Source organism: Haplochromis burtoni, unplaced genomic scaffold (assembly GCF_018398535.1).
Source record: "Haplochromis burtoni strain Fernald_Lab_line unplaced genomic scaffold, NCSU_Asbu1 Contig_23, whole genome shotgun sequence".
Taxonomy (NCBI): domain Eukaryota; kingdom Metazoa; phylum Chordata; class Actinopteri; order Cichliformes; family Cichlidae; genus Haplochromis; species Haplochromis burtoni.
Window position 1 is genome coordinate 3,527,162 of NW_024582384.1, and position 18,519 is coordinate 3,545,680.

At 39.9% G+C, this 18,519-nt stretch overlaps 1 protein-coding gene across 2 annotated transcripts; it reads left to right on the forward strand.

The window, feature by feature from the left end:
* Positions 1-2,801: 2,801 nt before the first annotated feature.
* agpat2 (1-acylglycerol-3-phosphate O-acyltransferase 2 (lysophosphatidic acid acyltransferase, beta)) lies at positions 2,802-17,401 on the forward strand. 2 transcript variants are annotated; one of them, XM_005917191.3, is made up of 6 exons: positions 2,802-3,260; positions 8,799-8,932; positions 13,933-14,108; positions 14,219-14,314; positions 15,563-15,635; positions 15,755-17,401. In XM_005917191.3, exons 1-6 carry the CDS (start codon positions 3,076-3,078, stop codon positions 15,910-15,912), a joined length of 822 nt encoding a protein of 273 aa, XP_005917253.1. In that variant the 5' UTR covers positions 2,802-3,075; the 3' UTR covers positions 15,913-17,401. The 2 variants fall into 2 exon arrangements, with proteins under 2 accessions (XP_005917253.1, XP_042074741.1); XM_042218807.1 differs by having other exon boundaries at positions 15,598-15,635; positions 15,755-15,920.
* Positions 17,402-18,519: the final 1,118 nt, after the last annotated feature.

An 18,519-nucleotide genomic window follows, 5' to 3' on the forward strand; every position in this document is an offset into this window, starting at 1 on the left:
TGAAGAAAACTATTCAAATTCTCTTTGAATTTAAGCATACATTCTTTGTGTTTATTCTGCATTTACTTCATTATATTGCTTAAATTTCAGTTACATGCTTAAATATAAAGTTGAAAAAATATAATTACAACCGGGCTACTGATCAAATAATTGCGATTAATCACAATTAATTACAGAAAATTGTGCAATTAATTAGTTAATTTTTTGAATCTATTGACAGTACTAATATGCATTTGTTTTTTATATAATGTTTAATAGGATATTGTAACCCAGGACAATATGATTTGGTGTGAATTGTATTTTATGCAATTGGGAATTGTATTCACATGAGTGTGAGTAGTTGTAATTCCATTACTGTGGTTCTTTTTTTCCATTGTCAAATTTGCTCATGGCAGCCAAATAATTTAACGTGGGCAACTAATCGTCACTGTTGTTACTAGTCACCCCAGAAAGCAAACAAAAATTTAATATACGTTAAATCAGAGTTATACTGTTATGGAGTTATGTAAGGATGACATGAGAACTTATCACATTTTCCTCCAACTTTAATCTGAGCTTCACTCAACTGGTTTCACAAGGTGCCAAAACATCTCCTAGAACCCAGAAACATTACTCCTCCCACTTTTCTTCTTGCTGGGTGTATGTGGAGTCCCTTGATGGTCTGCCACGCTGTCAACTTAATTTTCATTGAATTCTGACCACTTTTGCACCCTCAGTTAATATTAAAACAATGTGAAAGTAACTACTAAAGACCAAGAGGACATAAGTGGAAATTCAACTGATGTTAAACAAAACAAATTACTTAAAATACTTCAGATTAATGTATTTTACTCATCTAATATTACAATTAATGATGTAATGGTGTTGATTCTAACATTTTAACAGTTCTATTAAAGACTAGGCTCTAACATATAAGCAGCAAAAGACAACATCAGGCTATTTAATTTATGAAATCAAGATTAGTTTACAATCATTTTGGTAAATTCACTCCTGCACTGAATGATGTCCTTCTCTGGTCTGGATCATCCTAACTGTGAGCTACCTATAGTTAAAGGAGAACTCACAGACTGTTACTGCTTCAATTTGCCGAGTTGTCTCATCTACAAAAGAAACCAAAACCGAAAAGTGACTGAAGGACATGAAAAAGTTAAGGAAAGGGCATAATTTGGTCAGATTTTAAATTTTCCACCTAAGACATGTCTCTCTGTTTCACTAACTCATCCTAGCTAATATAATCCGCCTGAAGTATCAGTTACATTAGCAATCTAACTTCAGTTAATGACATTTTTGATGTGTCTAATAATGACCATGGTGACAGTCATACATCTACAATATTTGTCAATGTATTGCATGTTCAGCAATATATGCACAGATGGGGTGTACCACTGTGCGAGGGGTGCAATGGAACAGTCTAACTGATAATAGCTTTTATTTCCCGGTTAACTAGAAAGCCACAACTTTTCAACTAAATCACACTGTTATACACATACACTGTCAGATTTCATCAGTATTTTAACATTGATCCAACATGTATATAGCACTGAGATTTCAATCTTGACTATAATGATAATGTGGATGAAAACTCTGCATCAGTTTAATGTCATCTTACTATCTGGGGCATTTTATCTACCTCACATCTATACCAATTTAGAATCACCAGATCTCCCCTGTGCTTTGAACCTCAGTGTGTATTTAGTGCAACAGAGAGCTTGGATAACCTCCAGCTCTATTGCAAATTGCAAAATCATGCCACCTTTCTTAAGCAGTGGTTCCAATGCACATTCAGACTGCCAGTTTCCACCGTGTCCACCTTGCTTTACCCGTCCAAATGGATGAACTCATAACCACTGCTACATTATCAAGTGGAGTTATACCGTACTAAAGATATCACTAAAAGACCTTTAATCTCTTTACTGTTTACCCTCTTTAACTTGGAAAGTCAAATATTGTATTTCTGACAATAAATTGTACTGTTAAAAAATTCAACTGTGAACATGTGAGCCATTATATAGATGTAAGTGTGCAGATGTCTATACATGCATCTTTTACAGTGAAAGAGTGAGCCTGTGGTTTCTGTTTGAATATTTCACCCATGACCAGTGTGTTTGCTTAAACTCCAGTTTAAACACCATCATACCCTACCAGTGAAAAAGCAAACATTACCAACTTGTAAACACAGTTAAGTCATTTAATTTGTGGGTAATAGAAAGTCGACATTAAAAAAACAAAACAATTAAAAAACAAAAAAACATGCTGATCAAAATATTCCATTAATCTTTTTATCACAGTTTTGTTTTCATAAGACTACATATTACATTTTATTCACTGCTTACACAAAGTGCAAATTAGACAGCCTTGCTACTGCCTCTAGTGCCAAGTTTAAAGTCCTTGCTTAGGATATTAAATTAGGATTAATGACCGATTGATCCTAATCTTCCAAATCATGTCAAGCAGAGCTCTTGGACGTCGCTGAAACTTCACGATCATCGCTACGGACAGTGTCAGATTATAGCCGAGGACTGGATTATCACTGCTAATCCAATTACACATGGTGTGCTGTAATCGGCTGTGACACTACTGTAAGTAAGGATGACCATTTGGAGACTGAATTAAAAATTGTGAACATGCACTCGTACCAAATAAATAAATAGGAAAGCTGTGGCTGTACCTAGAAATTATTTCCAAGTTTAAACACCTACTGGCATAATAATTGATGTGTGGTTTGTAACGCCCAAATCTCTGTCGATACTTGACTATCTCTAGTGACATCGGACCATTTAGTGGTCAAGCAACCGGAAATAGAAAAACTCACAACCGATGACGATTTGACTCCACCTCATGATACCATTTAGCAACAGATGAGCAGCGCTTCATGTTCATTTTGTCGGGCCAGAGTGAAGCACAGCTGCTGCCGTGGTTTCCTGAGGGAATACTTCACTGTGTAAATGTTTGTCGGGGTTGCGGTCCGTCCCTCCGTCCCTTGCACCGTAGCTGGCTGAAACCGTTAGCGGCTTCCTCATCCAGAAACACCCCGCGTGAGTCAGTGCTGCTGCTAGTTTCTGCGGCGGTTTCGCTATGGATGTGCTGTGGATGATACCGCTGCTGCTGCTCATGATTATTCCGCTCCTGATGTGCACCAGCAGCACGTTTGTTTTTTATTTCAAAAAGTTCTTTTACGTGGCCTGGATGATGGTCTTGGCCCTCATCGGTATACCTCTGTGCATACTAAAGAGCGGAGGCAGAGACATTGAAAACATGAGGTGAGTTTTGCAGAAATGTCGCTCGCGGCGCCGTCTGACAGCTAGCCCTCGCTAGCTCGTTAGCTGGCTAGCAACCGTGGTTGTTTATATTGAAGCATTTGGGTTTTTACTCTCAGCAGAAACAATAATGGCCTCATTGTTGCGAGGAGTTAAGTTGGCGTTACAGCAATGTGGCGCAGGAGGTGTTTCCTGCCAAACTGTGTGAAATTTGAAATAAATAAATAAGCAGAAAATGAAGAAATCCCTAATGCAGTTTTCTTTATCATTCATATGCTACTATTAGCTCGCTTGGCACATTGGCAGTAGCGGCGTGTGGACATTAGCTAAAAATCAGGGCGCTAATGTGACGTTGCGTTCATGCTGGGTTAATGTTTGGTAAATCTTAACGCAAGAAAAGCAATAATATCTTTAGATGACGGATATTTTCAATGTATTTTCTGCAGGCACTTTCTTAGAATCCCAACCCATACAAGTATCCACTAACTTGTGCCCTCTGAACGTGTAATCCAGCACTGTATCCGCTCAATTTGTCCTGTCTTTTTAAATCTGTGTGTGTGTGTGTGTGTGTGTGTGTATAAAGGAGTGACTCATTTATTGAATCCATAGTTACTAGTAGTGCTGATTTAACTTTATATTTCTGTCTTATTCCACCTCATTTCATTTCTGTATTTTATGTATATAAGTTTAGATTAGTTATTTATAGTTGGTTTACACAGCGTTGTGTATGTGTAATGTGTATATATAGACACGTGTGTGTGTGTGTGTGTGTGTGTGATTTACATTGCTGTGCTTGAGAGCCACCATCTACCGGAACCAAATTCCTTGTATGTGTGTGCACATATATTTGGCCAATAAACACGATTCTGATTATCTGCCTCAGTTTACATCTGTGTTGGGGGTAGAATGTTAAACATTTTACACCTGACACCAAAATCAGTCACCAAAACTGATCCTTACTGTAGGAATGTAACGCATCTTCAGTGTTGGTGTTCACGTTGTAGGGGGTGTTGTTGTGTGGTTGGTTAAATCTAGTCAGTGGTGATGGCTTGCTGCACACAAATGACTGCATTTCAGTAATTACCCTGAAGAGACAGATGCCAGATGGCACTTTCCCCTGATTGGAGCTGGGTTACTGAATAGTTATGAGACCCATCCTCAATGCAACCTCACTTGGCCCTGAACTGCTGACAGCAGCAATGTCGGTTACAACAGCAGACCTTACTGCCTCAGTGCTCCAGGAATAACAGTGTCACAGTCATGTTAGCTGTGCCAGTGGTGTCATGTTGCACCAGTGTACCGTTCTATCAGTGCAGAGGTTATCTGGACCGGTTGTCTGTGACAAAGTGACTGAACTGAGGTCAGACCTTAGATGAATGAATAGACTTTTTGGATGGATATTTTACAAGGCAGACAGGACTGGAAGAGAGAGCACTGTAATTCAGAGGGTTCTGTCACCTAAATTTACTGTTACACCAAAGCTTGAAGACTTGCTTTCCAGTCACTTTACCTCTGAATTAAACCTGTAGGCCACAGCAGGTATCCATGAGTTCGCTCACTCAATAACATCTATAAAGCATCAAGTTACAGCTTGTGTTGTGCTTTCATTTCTTGAAACACATCCATTAATTTACGTTTAATTGAAACTGTTTTATCCGTCACTTATGTGAATGGCTACTTCTGGGTATGGGTTAGTTATTAGGTAGGATCTCATGACAACAGATAAAGGACAGGGGTTTAGTTTTCTCACTCACAATTGCATGAGCTCATGTTCTGTGCTGTGTAATGGTGTCGAACATCCGTGGGAGATTAGTGGCCCTGTCTTTTTCGTAAAGGAGTAATATTGCCACTCAACTTACTGTATTGAAAACAACCATTTTTTTTGCCATAGTATTTCTGATGGAAGTAATTGTTAGCTCTGTCACCCTGAGACTCTGATTAGATGCCTGTCCTTTGGACAACTTACTGACCTTAAACTTGTGAGTAAACTCAATAAGATTGGCAGTTTTACATTTTGGCAAAACAGGTCAGGCTGACCTTTGGAGTGGCCACATTGCATATGATTTATCCTCTTGTTCAAATTTGATTGCACTCTCAGGGTTGCAGATAATGAAGTGAACCAAAGTAAATGCTTAGTGGACTGATCATAAAATATAATTCAACAGCGGTCACTCATTACCCTTGAACATAGAGTTGCTGCAACACTATATCGTTGCATAACCTGTGGCTTTTACTTCAGACCGAATGTGTTATCACTGCACCGCTATGTTGTAAGATAACCAAAAGACTACTCTAGTCTAAAGGTTAACAAGATTTTTCCTGTAGATTACCAGTCAAGCGCAAGTGGAAACAAAATCTACTACAGTCATCAGAAGATAGTTCTGAGAAATAGCGTACCACCACTTACTACTTTATATTTTGCGTATAAGGAGCCGGACTGTGTTTCATTTTTATTTAGAAGTGGTTGAGTAATGGTTCTGCCTGAAGGTCGCTTAAAACATAAAAAAGGGCACCTGTTATGTCCACACATTATAACTTATCAAAGAACCAATTTTAAATTGTTCAAATGGTGAAGAACGATTGTCTAAGAGAGTTTAGGCTGCGTTGAAGAATAAAGCTGGTCATACCAAATATTAACTTTGCAGCTTGTTAGAATTGCGCAAACTCAGTTTTTTTTTTAGTTTTTTTTTTTTTTACTCTTTATGTTGTAGTTGCATGTATGCTTGCACATTTCAGCAAATACAGTACTTATGTCCTATATTTCCTACCAAAATCTAAAGACATGAAGTGTGGTTCAAGACTTTTTTTTTTTTTTTTGCTGTATTTTAGTAAGAAACTAGGTCCAGTGTATATTCGAAAAAAGAATAATCTGGTAGTTCTTTTTTTTATTTAATTTTTAAAGTGTAGAGTAGAATCACTATAAAATTCTTAAAAGACTGCATGTGAGGCCTTTGTCAGCAGAAAAGGGTGTGAAATTTATAAAAAAAAAAATAAAATACAGTTAAAAGTATAAAAATTTTTGCCCTTCATATTTTCCAAAGCCCTCTAGCAAACCGAACTGGAGTCTTTGCTGGACCAATTCTAGGTCCTGAGCCTTATGTTTGACACTCGTGCTTTCGAGTTGGCAGTATTGAGTTGGGATGTGCCTAAATCCTTAAAGCTGCTCCTTCATGGCACATTATTAGCATTTGTGGTGTAGTTTTAATGAGTATGTGTGGCATCAGATGCACGTTATGGCTGAAACTTGCTCAAAGATGGTTTTAAGTAGTTAGGTAGATGTTTTAGTCCATCGACACATTTTGTGTACGGTCATGAAACTGAGCTTAAATGAAAGCAGAGTTGAAGATTAGTTTGGTTCCTGTAATAGCTGGTTTCGCAAGAAAACTACCCCATGTTACAAGAAGGATAGTTTGTTGTTTTTGGGACAGCAAACAGAGGGAATGTGATTCAGGGATGAGCAAGGTCTCTTCTGTAAGTATTATGTATAGTATTATGTATAGCCTCTTCCTGAGGCCGGATTGGTAGTGCCTCTGCTCTTTTTCGGAGAAATTTCATTCAGATTATTGACAGAAGCCAGTTTTAGTGTGTCACACAGCTAGTTTGCTATCCAAAATTAGTGGTACAGTTTAGCATGGAGAATGTTATGGGAGTATGATTGTTCAGCTGCAAATGTAAAGTAGCATTTGCATGATGTGTGAACTCTGCCTGAGCTCATCATGGTTGTTAAGAATCACACTGAAAGTTTTCCAAGCCAAGGGGCACCTTGGATTTGTCTTAACAGAGGTCAGAGCTGTTATCATGTTTGTGTCTATAAAGGTTAAGCTTTACAAGTCCCAATAGATCTCATCTGGTGGATCAGACAGTTTCAGGCTTTTAATAGTTGCAAGGGGGGAAAGAAAAGCTTTAAAAAAATGGTTTTGTTAGATCATCAAATCACATTTATAAACAAGCACATGCTGACTAACAAACAGCTACAGTAATCACGTCATTATTGAACTTGAGTAATCATGCACAGTGCAGCCCAAAAAAAACCTTGTTTCTGTTGAATTTTTTTTCTTCTTCTTCCCTTTTTTCCTTGTCCATTGCCTCATTGCATCAGCGAACCTCAGGTCACGAATGCCCTGACAGTAGGGCTGCACGATTTTGCATAAAATGAGAATCACGATTTTTTGGCTTAGAATTGAGATCACGATTCTCTCACGATTTTCTTTTCCAGTATAAATATTTATTGCACTTATTAACTGCACATCAACTTCGTAACAGTTGAGACTGAACATAAAAACAATAAATAAACATAAAAACAACAAATGTCTCACGTTTTGTTGTTGCCGCAAAATGTTGTACTGCTTGAAATTCCGTCTCCACCGTTGCTCGACGCTGCGTGTATAGAGCAGGTAGTGCAACAATAGAAAAATAGTTGCGGGACGGCACTGTGTAGCGTTTGTCTAGGGTGTTGATCATTTTCCTAAATCCCTCGTTTTGCACAGTGTTGATGGGAGCCATATCTTTGGTCAGGTGATAAGTGATAGCCTCCGTAATTTCTTTGTGCCTGCGGGAGTTCGACGGGTATAGGGAAGCGCTGTATAAGGTTCCCGTTATTGATGTTTGGGTGGTTGACCGGGACGGATTTTCTCCTGTCACTTTCTCGTCATCCCTGACGTGCTCTCCGTTGTTTTTTCCCTGCTAATTTTAGCATCACACGGCACAGCTTCTGTATCACGTGGTATAAGGCTCCGCCCTTGTCATTTGTTGAGCAGGAAGAGTGAGCGCTTGTTTTCATGCAGATTACGTCCCGGATCAAAATGCGGTACAATCGTCGTCTTTTTTTTTTTTTTTTTTTTTTTTTTTTTTAATCGTTGTCATTTGGAAATGAGATCGCACATAAGTATGAATCGAGATCGCGATTTTCTAACGATTAATCGTGCAGCCCTACCTGACAGTTTCTAGTAAAATTTCCTTGTAACATGTTTTTTTTTTTCTTCTTTTAACCCTAACTGCAAACAGATTACTTTTTAGTGATACTTGGAGAGCGCTCCCATGGAAGCCTATAGTTTTGTGAGTTATTGTAAGGCTGCTTTTGTTGTTGTCAGCAGACTAGCTCTGATAAACGAACTGTTCACTACCTGCCTATCAGAGTAAGACAGATAGTGACTATCTTGCAACGAGATAAAAAAAAAAAATTAAATGTTCAGATAAATAAAAATGTGCATCTACTTTGACTAATCAAAGCCTGTGTGTTCTTTTATGTAATGTTTGTCTTGAGGCAGGTGGATGAACATTGCTTTGTCAATGGTTACTGGAGCGTTATACATGGTGAAAGTAATTATTTCCCCAACCAGGAAAAAAAACAATGCTTAAAGGGGTGTTGAACATGATTAATTTAACCCATGTGTTTAAAGATAGTTGTGATTATATTGCCTGACACATTCCGCTTTTGTTTCTACCTTTCACAGGGCTTTGGTTAGTAATATGCAATACACTGGCTGGCATCATAAGTAACCAGTACATACTCACTGTATTTAACCTTTTTCTCTCTTTTAGGATCATCCGTTTCATGGTTCGACACGTCAAGTATTTGCTGGGTCTTCGATTTGAAGTGAGCGGTTGGGAGCATCTGCAGACCGAGGGTCCCTATGTCGTCATCTCGAACCACCAGAGCTCCCTGGATGTTTTGGGTGAGTCTTTTAGTGCTTCTCTGAAGACAGACGTTTTTGATATTGATTTAAATGCTTTCAAATACAGTCATACAATCAATTTCTTTTGGCATTTTAGCAAAAAATATAATTGGTGAAGCAGATAGAAAGGGCATGTGGATAAAGAGAAGGGTGTGCAGTAAAGGTCCAGCTGGCTGGGAATTGCTGGGATCCTGCTTGGGGCATTTGCACCCATGCAGGATGTCTTTACTGCTCTGTCACCAGGTAGGCCTGTTTGATGACACACTTAAAGGTTATTTGAAACACATTCAACTCTCTACTTATAAATGGTCATAAACATCAGATTGAAACATGTGTTGAAAGTTTAGCAGTGACAGCGTGTCTCATCTGTTTCTCACTATACACCGACTTTTAATCTGAGAGGAAGAATGAAGCAAGGCAGTCATGCGGACGGCAGATTTGTCTCAGCTGTAGTTTTTGTGCTTTTAAGCCCTACAGACTCAAGAAAACAAACCAAGAGTAGGAAAAAGAGAGAATCCTCACCAGGGAAGAGTTGTTTTACAGTGAGTCCAGTTCATCCTGAGCAACTTGATACCAGATATGATGCATGCGGTCCTGAACATTTTAGTTGGAGGAGCAGCATTCCTCTGCAGTAGATGCATGAGTCCCAGATGGAAGAATTGTACCGTTAAGCTCCAACCATGGGAATTTTTGAATCCCACCTTAATATACATGTGACAAATCTCTACCTCATGACCTAAAGTAGGAAAGGAAAAGCTGATATCGAGCCTCGTCGACTGATGGCTAATTTAATGTCTGCTCCAATCCACAGGCCGAGAGACCAATCAGGGACCCAATAGGGCTAAAAATGTATTTACCTACTGGCTTTAGGAAGCTTTTTTGTCTTGGTGAAATTGAACACAAAGAGGTTTAGGATTACTGTGATTGCGCTGGTCACTAGCAGATTACTCTCGTCACCTGTACATTTTGTAAGATGGATGATGCCAACTTGTCTGCAAACAGTTGCCAACTAATCACCAAGCAGTTAAGAAAATTTGAATTGTAAACACAAACTGAAAATAGGAAAATGTTGTGCTTTTGGAAATGTGTTCAGTGGCCCAACTTTACTTTGGAGGCATTTTGCAGCTCCAGTTTATCGCTCTTCTTCAAGTTTTACTACCAGTCTGTGGTTAGTTCCCCGGTATCTACAGACAAGTTGGCTTCTTCATGCAAACCGCTGGCAAAACCACAAAATATGCATATTAAATAATACAAGAACGAATCTTGAATATCAGAAGAGTTCATGTCACCTGTATTCTGGTCAGCATGTAGTGATAGCTAAACTCAAGCCTGTGTGAAAGCACAAAAGCAACCAGCTAACTGGTACAGATGTTTGCAGTTGGCTCAGTTCCTGCACATGTAGTACCAGATGCAACTTGTTTTTGTGTCAAACTTTATCCTTGGTCTCTCCTTTTGAAAGTCATATACTACTATCTAGAGCAGGGCGATATGGCCAAAAATATTTATCACGATATATATTTGAAAATTTGCGATAACGATATAACTGACGATATAATTGATGCGAGACAAAATACAACTCCACAACATTACTAGCGCAAAAAGACAACCTTCCATTTATTTTCACTTAAACAAGAAGCTGGTTTTTATGTACATTAAAGCTTTATAAAAATGTAACAGTGCAAATGCAAATTCCTTGCTGAAAGTTTAACCAAAAGGCATTTCCAGTAGAAATGGGCTGACATATCCTGAGCATAACCATGTATAATATCCACTGAAGTTAAAAAGAGGTGCTTTGCAACATTAAACTGCAGTGTGCAGTACGTATTTTTCGGACCATAAGGTGCACGGGATTATAAGGCACATTAAGCGAAACAAAGCAGTCAGATAAATCAAACTTTATTAAACTCATTCTTCTTGCTTCCTCCACTTCTGTACCATTGATTCATTAATGTTGAATTCTCTGGCAGCTGCTCTATTCCCATGTTGTTGCAGTATATTAATGACTAACCTCGTATTGTGGATGGATTATCTCAGTTGTTCTCCTGACTGAAGTTTGGTCCGTTTACAGCATCCTGCCATGCGATTGCATTTGTCTCTAACTATCAGGAACCTTAACGTTAACTTTTATAAGTGGAAAAGTGTTAGTGTTCGTCCTCCAGCTTCACTGTTTATGTTATGCTAACATAGCTGTGTCGCTAGCGATCACGTAGCACATCATTATATACCAGCTAGCCCAACTTCAGTAACCCTACAAACGTCACTGCTGTTTAGTTTCTGTCTTCATTTATGTTGGAAGTGATAGCAGAGCTGTACGTTTGATTTTTTTCAGAAATCTCTCAGTCAGAACATGCATATCATGCTTAGGTAACTAGCGAGCTAACTTCCGCTAGCTTCCTGCTAACTTCTAACTCCGTTAAATGTAATAAATTTTGTTTTCATGGATGCCTGGAAGTTAAACTTCATAGTTACACCTGGTAAAGCAGCAATGCTGATCGTTTTATTAAAGATGAAAGAATTTAGACAGTTTTTAACTCTCAGTGATGCTGCAGTGTTCGTTTGACCTGAAGCATACGGAGTTTAGGACCCAGATTACTCCCAGATTTAAGAGCATCTTAGTCCGACAAATACGACAATAACGACGGCCGCTTGCATGTTCTGCAAAAAAATGTGCTTTGTCGTGTATCTGACGGACAAACACCAAACCAGTTCCACATCACTGAAGTTGCACCATTTTTACAAACCAATTCTGGTTCATCTGTTTCACTCAACAATCGGCCATGTGCGTATGAAAACAAAGGCACTGCGCATGCGCGTTTTACTCATATTCTATCGCGATATTTCATTTTCCTATCGTTGCCTAACATTATACCGGTATTACCGGGAACGGTATAATATGGCCCAGCCCTACTACTATCATTATTCTATGTCACAATGGTTATACATAACAATTCCTTTTTTTCTGGATCTAAGTAGCTACTATTTCTGAGCCGTACTCCAATTTTAACGCTCGTTCCTTTGTATGCAAACAGGAACTGGGGAATATGTAAATAATAACAGCTACATTGTGGGTTATGCCATGCGAAAACACTTTGTGATCAGACTGCAAGATTGTCTGCGGCAGCCGTGATGGAGCCAGACTGTGATCTGGTCTCATCCTGTCAGTTTAGTTCTTCTCAGCCAGCAAACAGTGGAGCAAGACTTTAGCTGTGCCACCATCTACAGCTTTATAGCTCCGTTCATTAAGGGAAAGTCTGCACAGGCTACTCACAACTTATTGGAACCAAATGTTAAGGCCTTCCAGGTGTATCTCACTTTACACTCCCACCTACTTAAGCAACGGTCACCTTTTCTGGTTTGTCAGACAGGCAGTAGGCATGTTAAAACTAGGGGAATTGTTAGATTACTGCATTCCAGCTTTGTGTTGGTACACAGTGCTTGTCAGAACAGAACAGTTTTCACAACCTCTGTTGATACAGGATCACGTGCTGTTTGCTTCTCAGCAAGCTGAATAATACAAAACCTGGTGAAGAAACAAAGCACGGGCACAGAAAGAACCTGTTACATTGGTATGGGTTTTTAAACATTCTTTACATACTGATCACTTACTGTATGAATGAAATGTAGGCCTCACAGAACCCTGTCTGAGCTACACACTGGTCGGAAACAAAAGCATGTTGTAGAAAGGCTTCGATTCCTCTTTTATTTATTTTCTTCAGCTTGTATTGTTGATAGTTGAGATGTCTTTTAACAGTATCTCATTCTTCCCTGTTCTAAACCTGAGTGTTGAGGGACGGTTTCTCTCCATCAGTGTGTGGGGGAGAGGGTTTTTCAGCACTGGTGAGTGATGAGGGGAGGCTCAAGGCCAGGGTAGTGATAGCAGGAGGAGAGCTAGGCGTCTAATTAGCACTGACAAAACTCAGCATGCGGTTTGTTTGGCGTCCAAGTTGCCATGCCGACTGCTTCACCCCAGCCATTAGGAGATGCGGATCCTAGAGCAGATGTTATATTAGTTTCTTCACCTTTCTGAGCTGCTTTTTCAGCTTGGTTTAAATGCATCTGCTCACCTGCTGTTTTCAGAGTAACATCTTATAAAGAGATAAGACAAAGAGGCCAAAGCATGGATGTTTTCATCTGGTCACTGATCCTTCTCTGAATGAGCTCCAGTCAAAAGGCAGAAACATGTGATTTCAGTTTGGGTGTTATCCCCTTCTAAGAAATCGCCACTTCAGACATGTAGCGGTGCTACAAATATCCCATTCGACCACTTATCAGGGTTCATATCCAGCTCTTCGTGGAGGTGGACTCTCTGCTTTGAGAGGGTGTATTTTTAAAGTCTCTATGGTATAAGTGCATTGCATTTGGGGTATTATTTAATGACTGAAAGGAAGCCAATTTATTATAGTACAAGTTCTTATTGACTCTCTGTAACTTGTCATATTAGCAAACTTTGAAGCTACAAAGCAGTTGCTAGTAGAAAGCTGTGCGCTTAACTGCAATGTCTTTAACTTTTATTTTAATTTATTATTTTTATATTTTAGTTTTAAAAGTAGTTTTTGTGAAAACTGTCACCACAAGGTGTCACCGTTTCACTAGGTTGTAGTATAGCATTACATTTTTATTTTTTTATGGACGTTTGAAATATGTTTAATTTTGAGAAACTGCAGTCTCTGTGCTCTTCTAGCTGCCAAAATAAGTCGGGTGAGTGTGATAGAATCATGAACTCTTTACAAGTATTGAGCTAACATCTGGTATATCTCATTTTGGACACAGCAGATTGGACTTACTGCACCATCTTGCGGTTCAAAGTGGTATTACATGGAAGTACAGCCAAGCCCTGTTTGTACTACAGTTGTCTCTGCACAAAGACATCTTGGAAATGGAAATGATGAGCCGTTGTTTCTTTGCCAAAACCAAAAACCCCCACTATGTACATACAGTAGCTGTGATGGTTCTAAAAGTTTCATGATCCTGAAGGTTAAGTCTCTTGTTTTGTCTCTCAGGCTTGATGGAGATCCTACCAGACCGCTGCACCACAATTGCTAAGAAGGAGCTGATCTATGCCGGTACAGTGGGCCTCATTTGCTGGCTGGGCGGGATCGTCTTCATCAACCGCAAGAAGACGAGCGATGCCAAAAGCGTGATGGCTGATGCCGCCAAAACCATGTTGGACGACCAGGTAACCTGCCTCCAGTTAACACAAGAAACATCTTCATCTCAAGGTTCTGTTGTAGTCTTTGTTAGAGAATGTGAGCTGGTTAAATCAACCTTGTCTTATGACTTTCACAGATTCGTCTGTGGGTATTTCCAGAGGGAACCCGTAACCAAAATGGCGACCTGCTGCCCTTCAAAAAGGGTGCTTTCCATCTGGCAGTGCAGGCACAAGTAGGTTTATTTATTTGCTTTAAAGATCTTAAATCTTACCTTGTACGTAGAGTGAAGGAGTGTTAGAGCTCTCCTAGCTTTTTGCTTCATCCATACATGTAAACATCCTGTTTATTCTCTTTACTCTGTCAGGCTGTGATGATTCTGTTGGTATTTCAGGAAGCTTCTGCCAGCTTAGGGTTCCCAATAGTGAGGGGGCCGATTCCAGACACGTGGGGGAGCTAGCAGACTTATGTGGGGCAAGACTAAATTATGAAATCATAATTTAGTAGAGAGTGCAGCTTGCAGCCAGGTCATTTTCTATGATATTTTTTCGGCATTGTGTTTGACACAATGCTAGTGCGCTCTCACAAAGTGATTGGTGGGACAGCAGCAGACATGACCTCCAGTTCAGAATGGCTGCAGCTCAGCTGTACAAATTTATGAGCTTTATCTCTGCGTGCATGCAGGTGGGAGGTCTCTGTTCTCCAGTTAATTCATATTTTCATAGCAACACTCGGGGTCAGAAAGGTGGGATAAATTACACATACGCAAAAAGAAAAACACTCTCGAATGAGACCTAGCCATGAAGCTACAATGGTGTGTGCATGTGTGAACCCAGATTTTGTAACTTGCAGCTGAAGATCGATATCAGTCGGGTTCAGATATGCACCAGAGTCTGCAAAAATAAAGCCCTGCTGCTCCTCGTTAGAAAACACATTAATATTTTGGTAAGAGGTTCTTACGCTTTAGAGCGCTTGCTAACGCATTTAGTGGATGTTAACAAAAGCACTTTGTTTGCATTTGAAGTGCCGGAGTAACTCCATTTGAAATGTGTTGAATACAGTCTGTTTCACCTTTCCCTGATGGCTTTTTTCTTCTTCTTTTTTACACACTTGAGACTGTTTCTCTCTCTGCATTTGCTTCTGCTGAGTTAGGCCAGCCTTTTCATTCGTACCCGGCCGGCCAGATTGAGTGGAAACAGGACAGCCCCCAGGGGGAGCCGCGTTTGGCTCAGTCAGCCCTGCTGAAGGGCCACTCGGGGCCTTGAGACAGAGCAACTCGGCCTCTATTAGCGGGAGTGGAGGAGATGGAGAATGCTTGTGTCATGCTGAGTTTGTGTGTGTTTGAAGAAATGTGCTGCTGGTTTAATCAGGCATTTCGGCCTTTTTTTGATTGGTTTAGAAAGCATTTCCTTTTAGGGCTTCTTTTCTGTCTCTTTTCTTATTTTTGCCTTCGTTTTTTTTTTTTTTTTTTTTTTTCTTCCAGGTACCCATCATACCTGTCGTTTTCTCCTCCTACAGCAACTTCTACCTACGGAAAGAAAAGCAGTTCAAATCGGGTAACTGTCCTCAACTTTTTAATTTGTGTTGGGTCAAATGACAATAACATTAAAACAACAGCTTGATGTTCCCCGAGACTCCTGACTCTAAAGTTTTTTGGGGGGTTTTGCCCCTGCAGGAATCATCAGATTGAAGATCCTTCCAAAGATTGAGACAAAGGGGATGACTTCAGACGATGTGGCATCCCTGTCTGACAAATCCTTTGACCTGATGCGCGCTGCCTTCCTGGACATCTCTGACTCCATAACCCGGAGCAACGGGCCCGTAAGGCACTGAACATTGATCTTCCACCCGCCCCCTGTTTTTTCAGCCCCATGTCTGATATCCACCCCTCCCCAAGGCCCCCCCACTCTCCGCCCCAGGTTGTCCCACCGCCTTCAGGAAACAATGTGACGCAAGTCTTTTTGTGACGAAAGCTCTTCATGTCTAGTTGACGCCTGGTCCGGTCCACCTCTGGCCTGAGCACACAGCACAGTCAGTCCTGACCCTCACTGTCGCAGCAGCAGCTGCTCTGCACTTTGTGAGCGGAGTGACGGACGGCGAGCCGAACAGTCTGGGTGTGTGTTGTTCATGCATGCCTTTTGGATGGCTCTGTCCACCTTTCATCCTTGCTTTGCAAATCTCAGCTTTCTTATTGTCTTACTTTATTGCTGTTTTCTACTTTTCTTTGGCCTTTTATCTTCACCTGCTTTTGTTCGTTTTGCCTTCTGTTCAGCAGATAAACTTTGCGGGGTTTTTTTTTTTTTTTCCTGATCATAAATGTCAGTGGATATTTATGTTTTCCTCTCATGCTGCCTTGGTTTTAGTTCTCTTCGGATGCTTAAACAGACATACACAAAATCAAAGTACCCCATCTCATTTCTTCGCTTTTAGTTCTTTTCTGTTTCTCCCCTTTATGCATTCCAGTCTTTTGCCCAAAGACAAAAATGAGTGCGGGTCTCCACAAAGTGCGGAGCGTGTGGAAGGAAAGGACACCCACGACTTTCTATAGCTCTGTCGCTCTAGATTGAACTCTGTATCCACATTGGCTCATCAACCCAATGACCAATAGCTCCATGACACGCTTCATGATGTCAGAAGGCAAGGAATGCAAGATACCGTGTATAACAACAGCACCCATCTGTACTGGATTTATGGACTTCAGTGAACTGATCAGTTCTCAGTGTCGTATGTTGGTGTATCCCTGTACATTCTTCCAGTTTGTCTCTCTCTCCAAAAATGAATTGAAGCAACCGGTCTGCAGCAAGTGTCCTCCAGCAGTGCTCTAAACTCAAACTCTAATTTCACACTCTTGCTTTGTTGTTGTTGTTGTTTTGTTTTTTCAGGATCACCTTTATGCTCCTACTCATATACAAAGTGTCAAAAGAAGTGAATTCTTTAAGTGCAATGTCCAACTGTTTCAACATTACTACTGTTCCAAAGTGCGAGCTACCTGCTGTGCCATGACAAAGATGTTTTGGGAGGTTTCCAATGTGGGTGGGGTGGTTTATTTTTGTTTGTTTGTTTGTTTTTTGTTTTTGTTTTTTAATTACTATCTCCTTACGGTCTACTTAACTGGTGACCCCTGAAATTATTTAAGGCAGTTCTTGCCATAAACAGGGGGAGGAAACCTATGAGATGATTTAGATCTCTAGTATTTGTTCATTTATTAGGATTAAATCAAGGAATCCCAACGTACTAACAAACTCAAGGATCTAATGACTGAAGATGTGTTATGTTGATTGGGTGTGATGGGAAGCCTGTTTTGTTTTTGTTTTTTTTTGTTTTTTTTGTTTTTTTTTTTTAAATCCTATGAGAATAAGTTATTATATTTAGTTATGATGTTCTGATTATTTAACCTCACTGGAAACTATTAGATTATTTAAACAGGAAAAAGTGCAACAATTTGGCCTGAATTTTGATTGTTGGCATCATTGGGTGAGTTTTGGTTAAAATGGATTTGTTGTATGATTTGTACTGAAAGTGTCTTCGGACCACTGACTGAACCGCTTTCGTTTACACCCAGGTCTTAGTTTCACTTCGCTCAGAGTGCAGCCACAGAAATGATTAATTCTGCCCATCAAACACAATCTGAGAATGTACCACAGCATTCAGGACAGTTGTTTGTTACTAATTGCAATTTTTGAAAAAAATGACTTTTGCTTTCTTTATTAAAACTGTGACGTTGCTTTGCATGTACTTGGCATCAAATGTAGGTGACTTATTGGGTTGAGCACAAGGCATTAGGCTTAGTCTAACCTTGTTGTGCGCACTGACCTCCTGAGGAGCTCATGTGAATGGATTTATGGATACTTTGGTAGTATGCCCTGCTACGTGCGTTGCTGTTCGTAGTTGAGTGCACTTACTTTTAGTGAGCCCTGCTTTGGTGACATGCGAGTCTGATTTCAGACAAGTTCCTAATCCAGTTTGGATCATAAGCCCTTACTATTAATCAATACTAATAACCCAACCTGTTCTCTATTATTATTATTATTATTATTATTATTATTCCTATTATTTTATGATTATTATAATTTTTTGTTATTTTTCTTTTTTCTATTCTTTTTTTTGTTTTGTTTTGGGTTTTTTTTGTTTTGGGGGGGGGCTGTCTAAGACCAGTTTATACCTTTGCAGCAGGTGTTTCGAATGTTCAAAAAGCACTCTACCAAATCGGTTTCTTTCCAAAAACGATCTATACCATATGCATTTATTTAGTGGAGTGTGCTATCCATTTATTCCCTTACAGTGTGTGTGTGTGTGTGTGTGGTGTGTGTGTTTGTGTGTGTGTGTGTGTGTGTTAGGGGTGGCTAACACAGTCTGTGCTTTGCTGGCTAAACAAGGCCTGCAACGTCCTGCCTGTTTATTTCCGTGTTTAATTGCCCCCCCCCCTTTTTTAATTTTTTT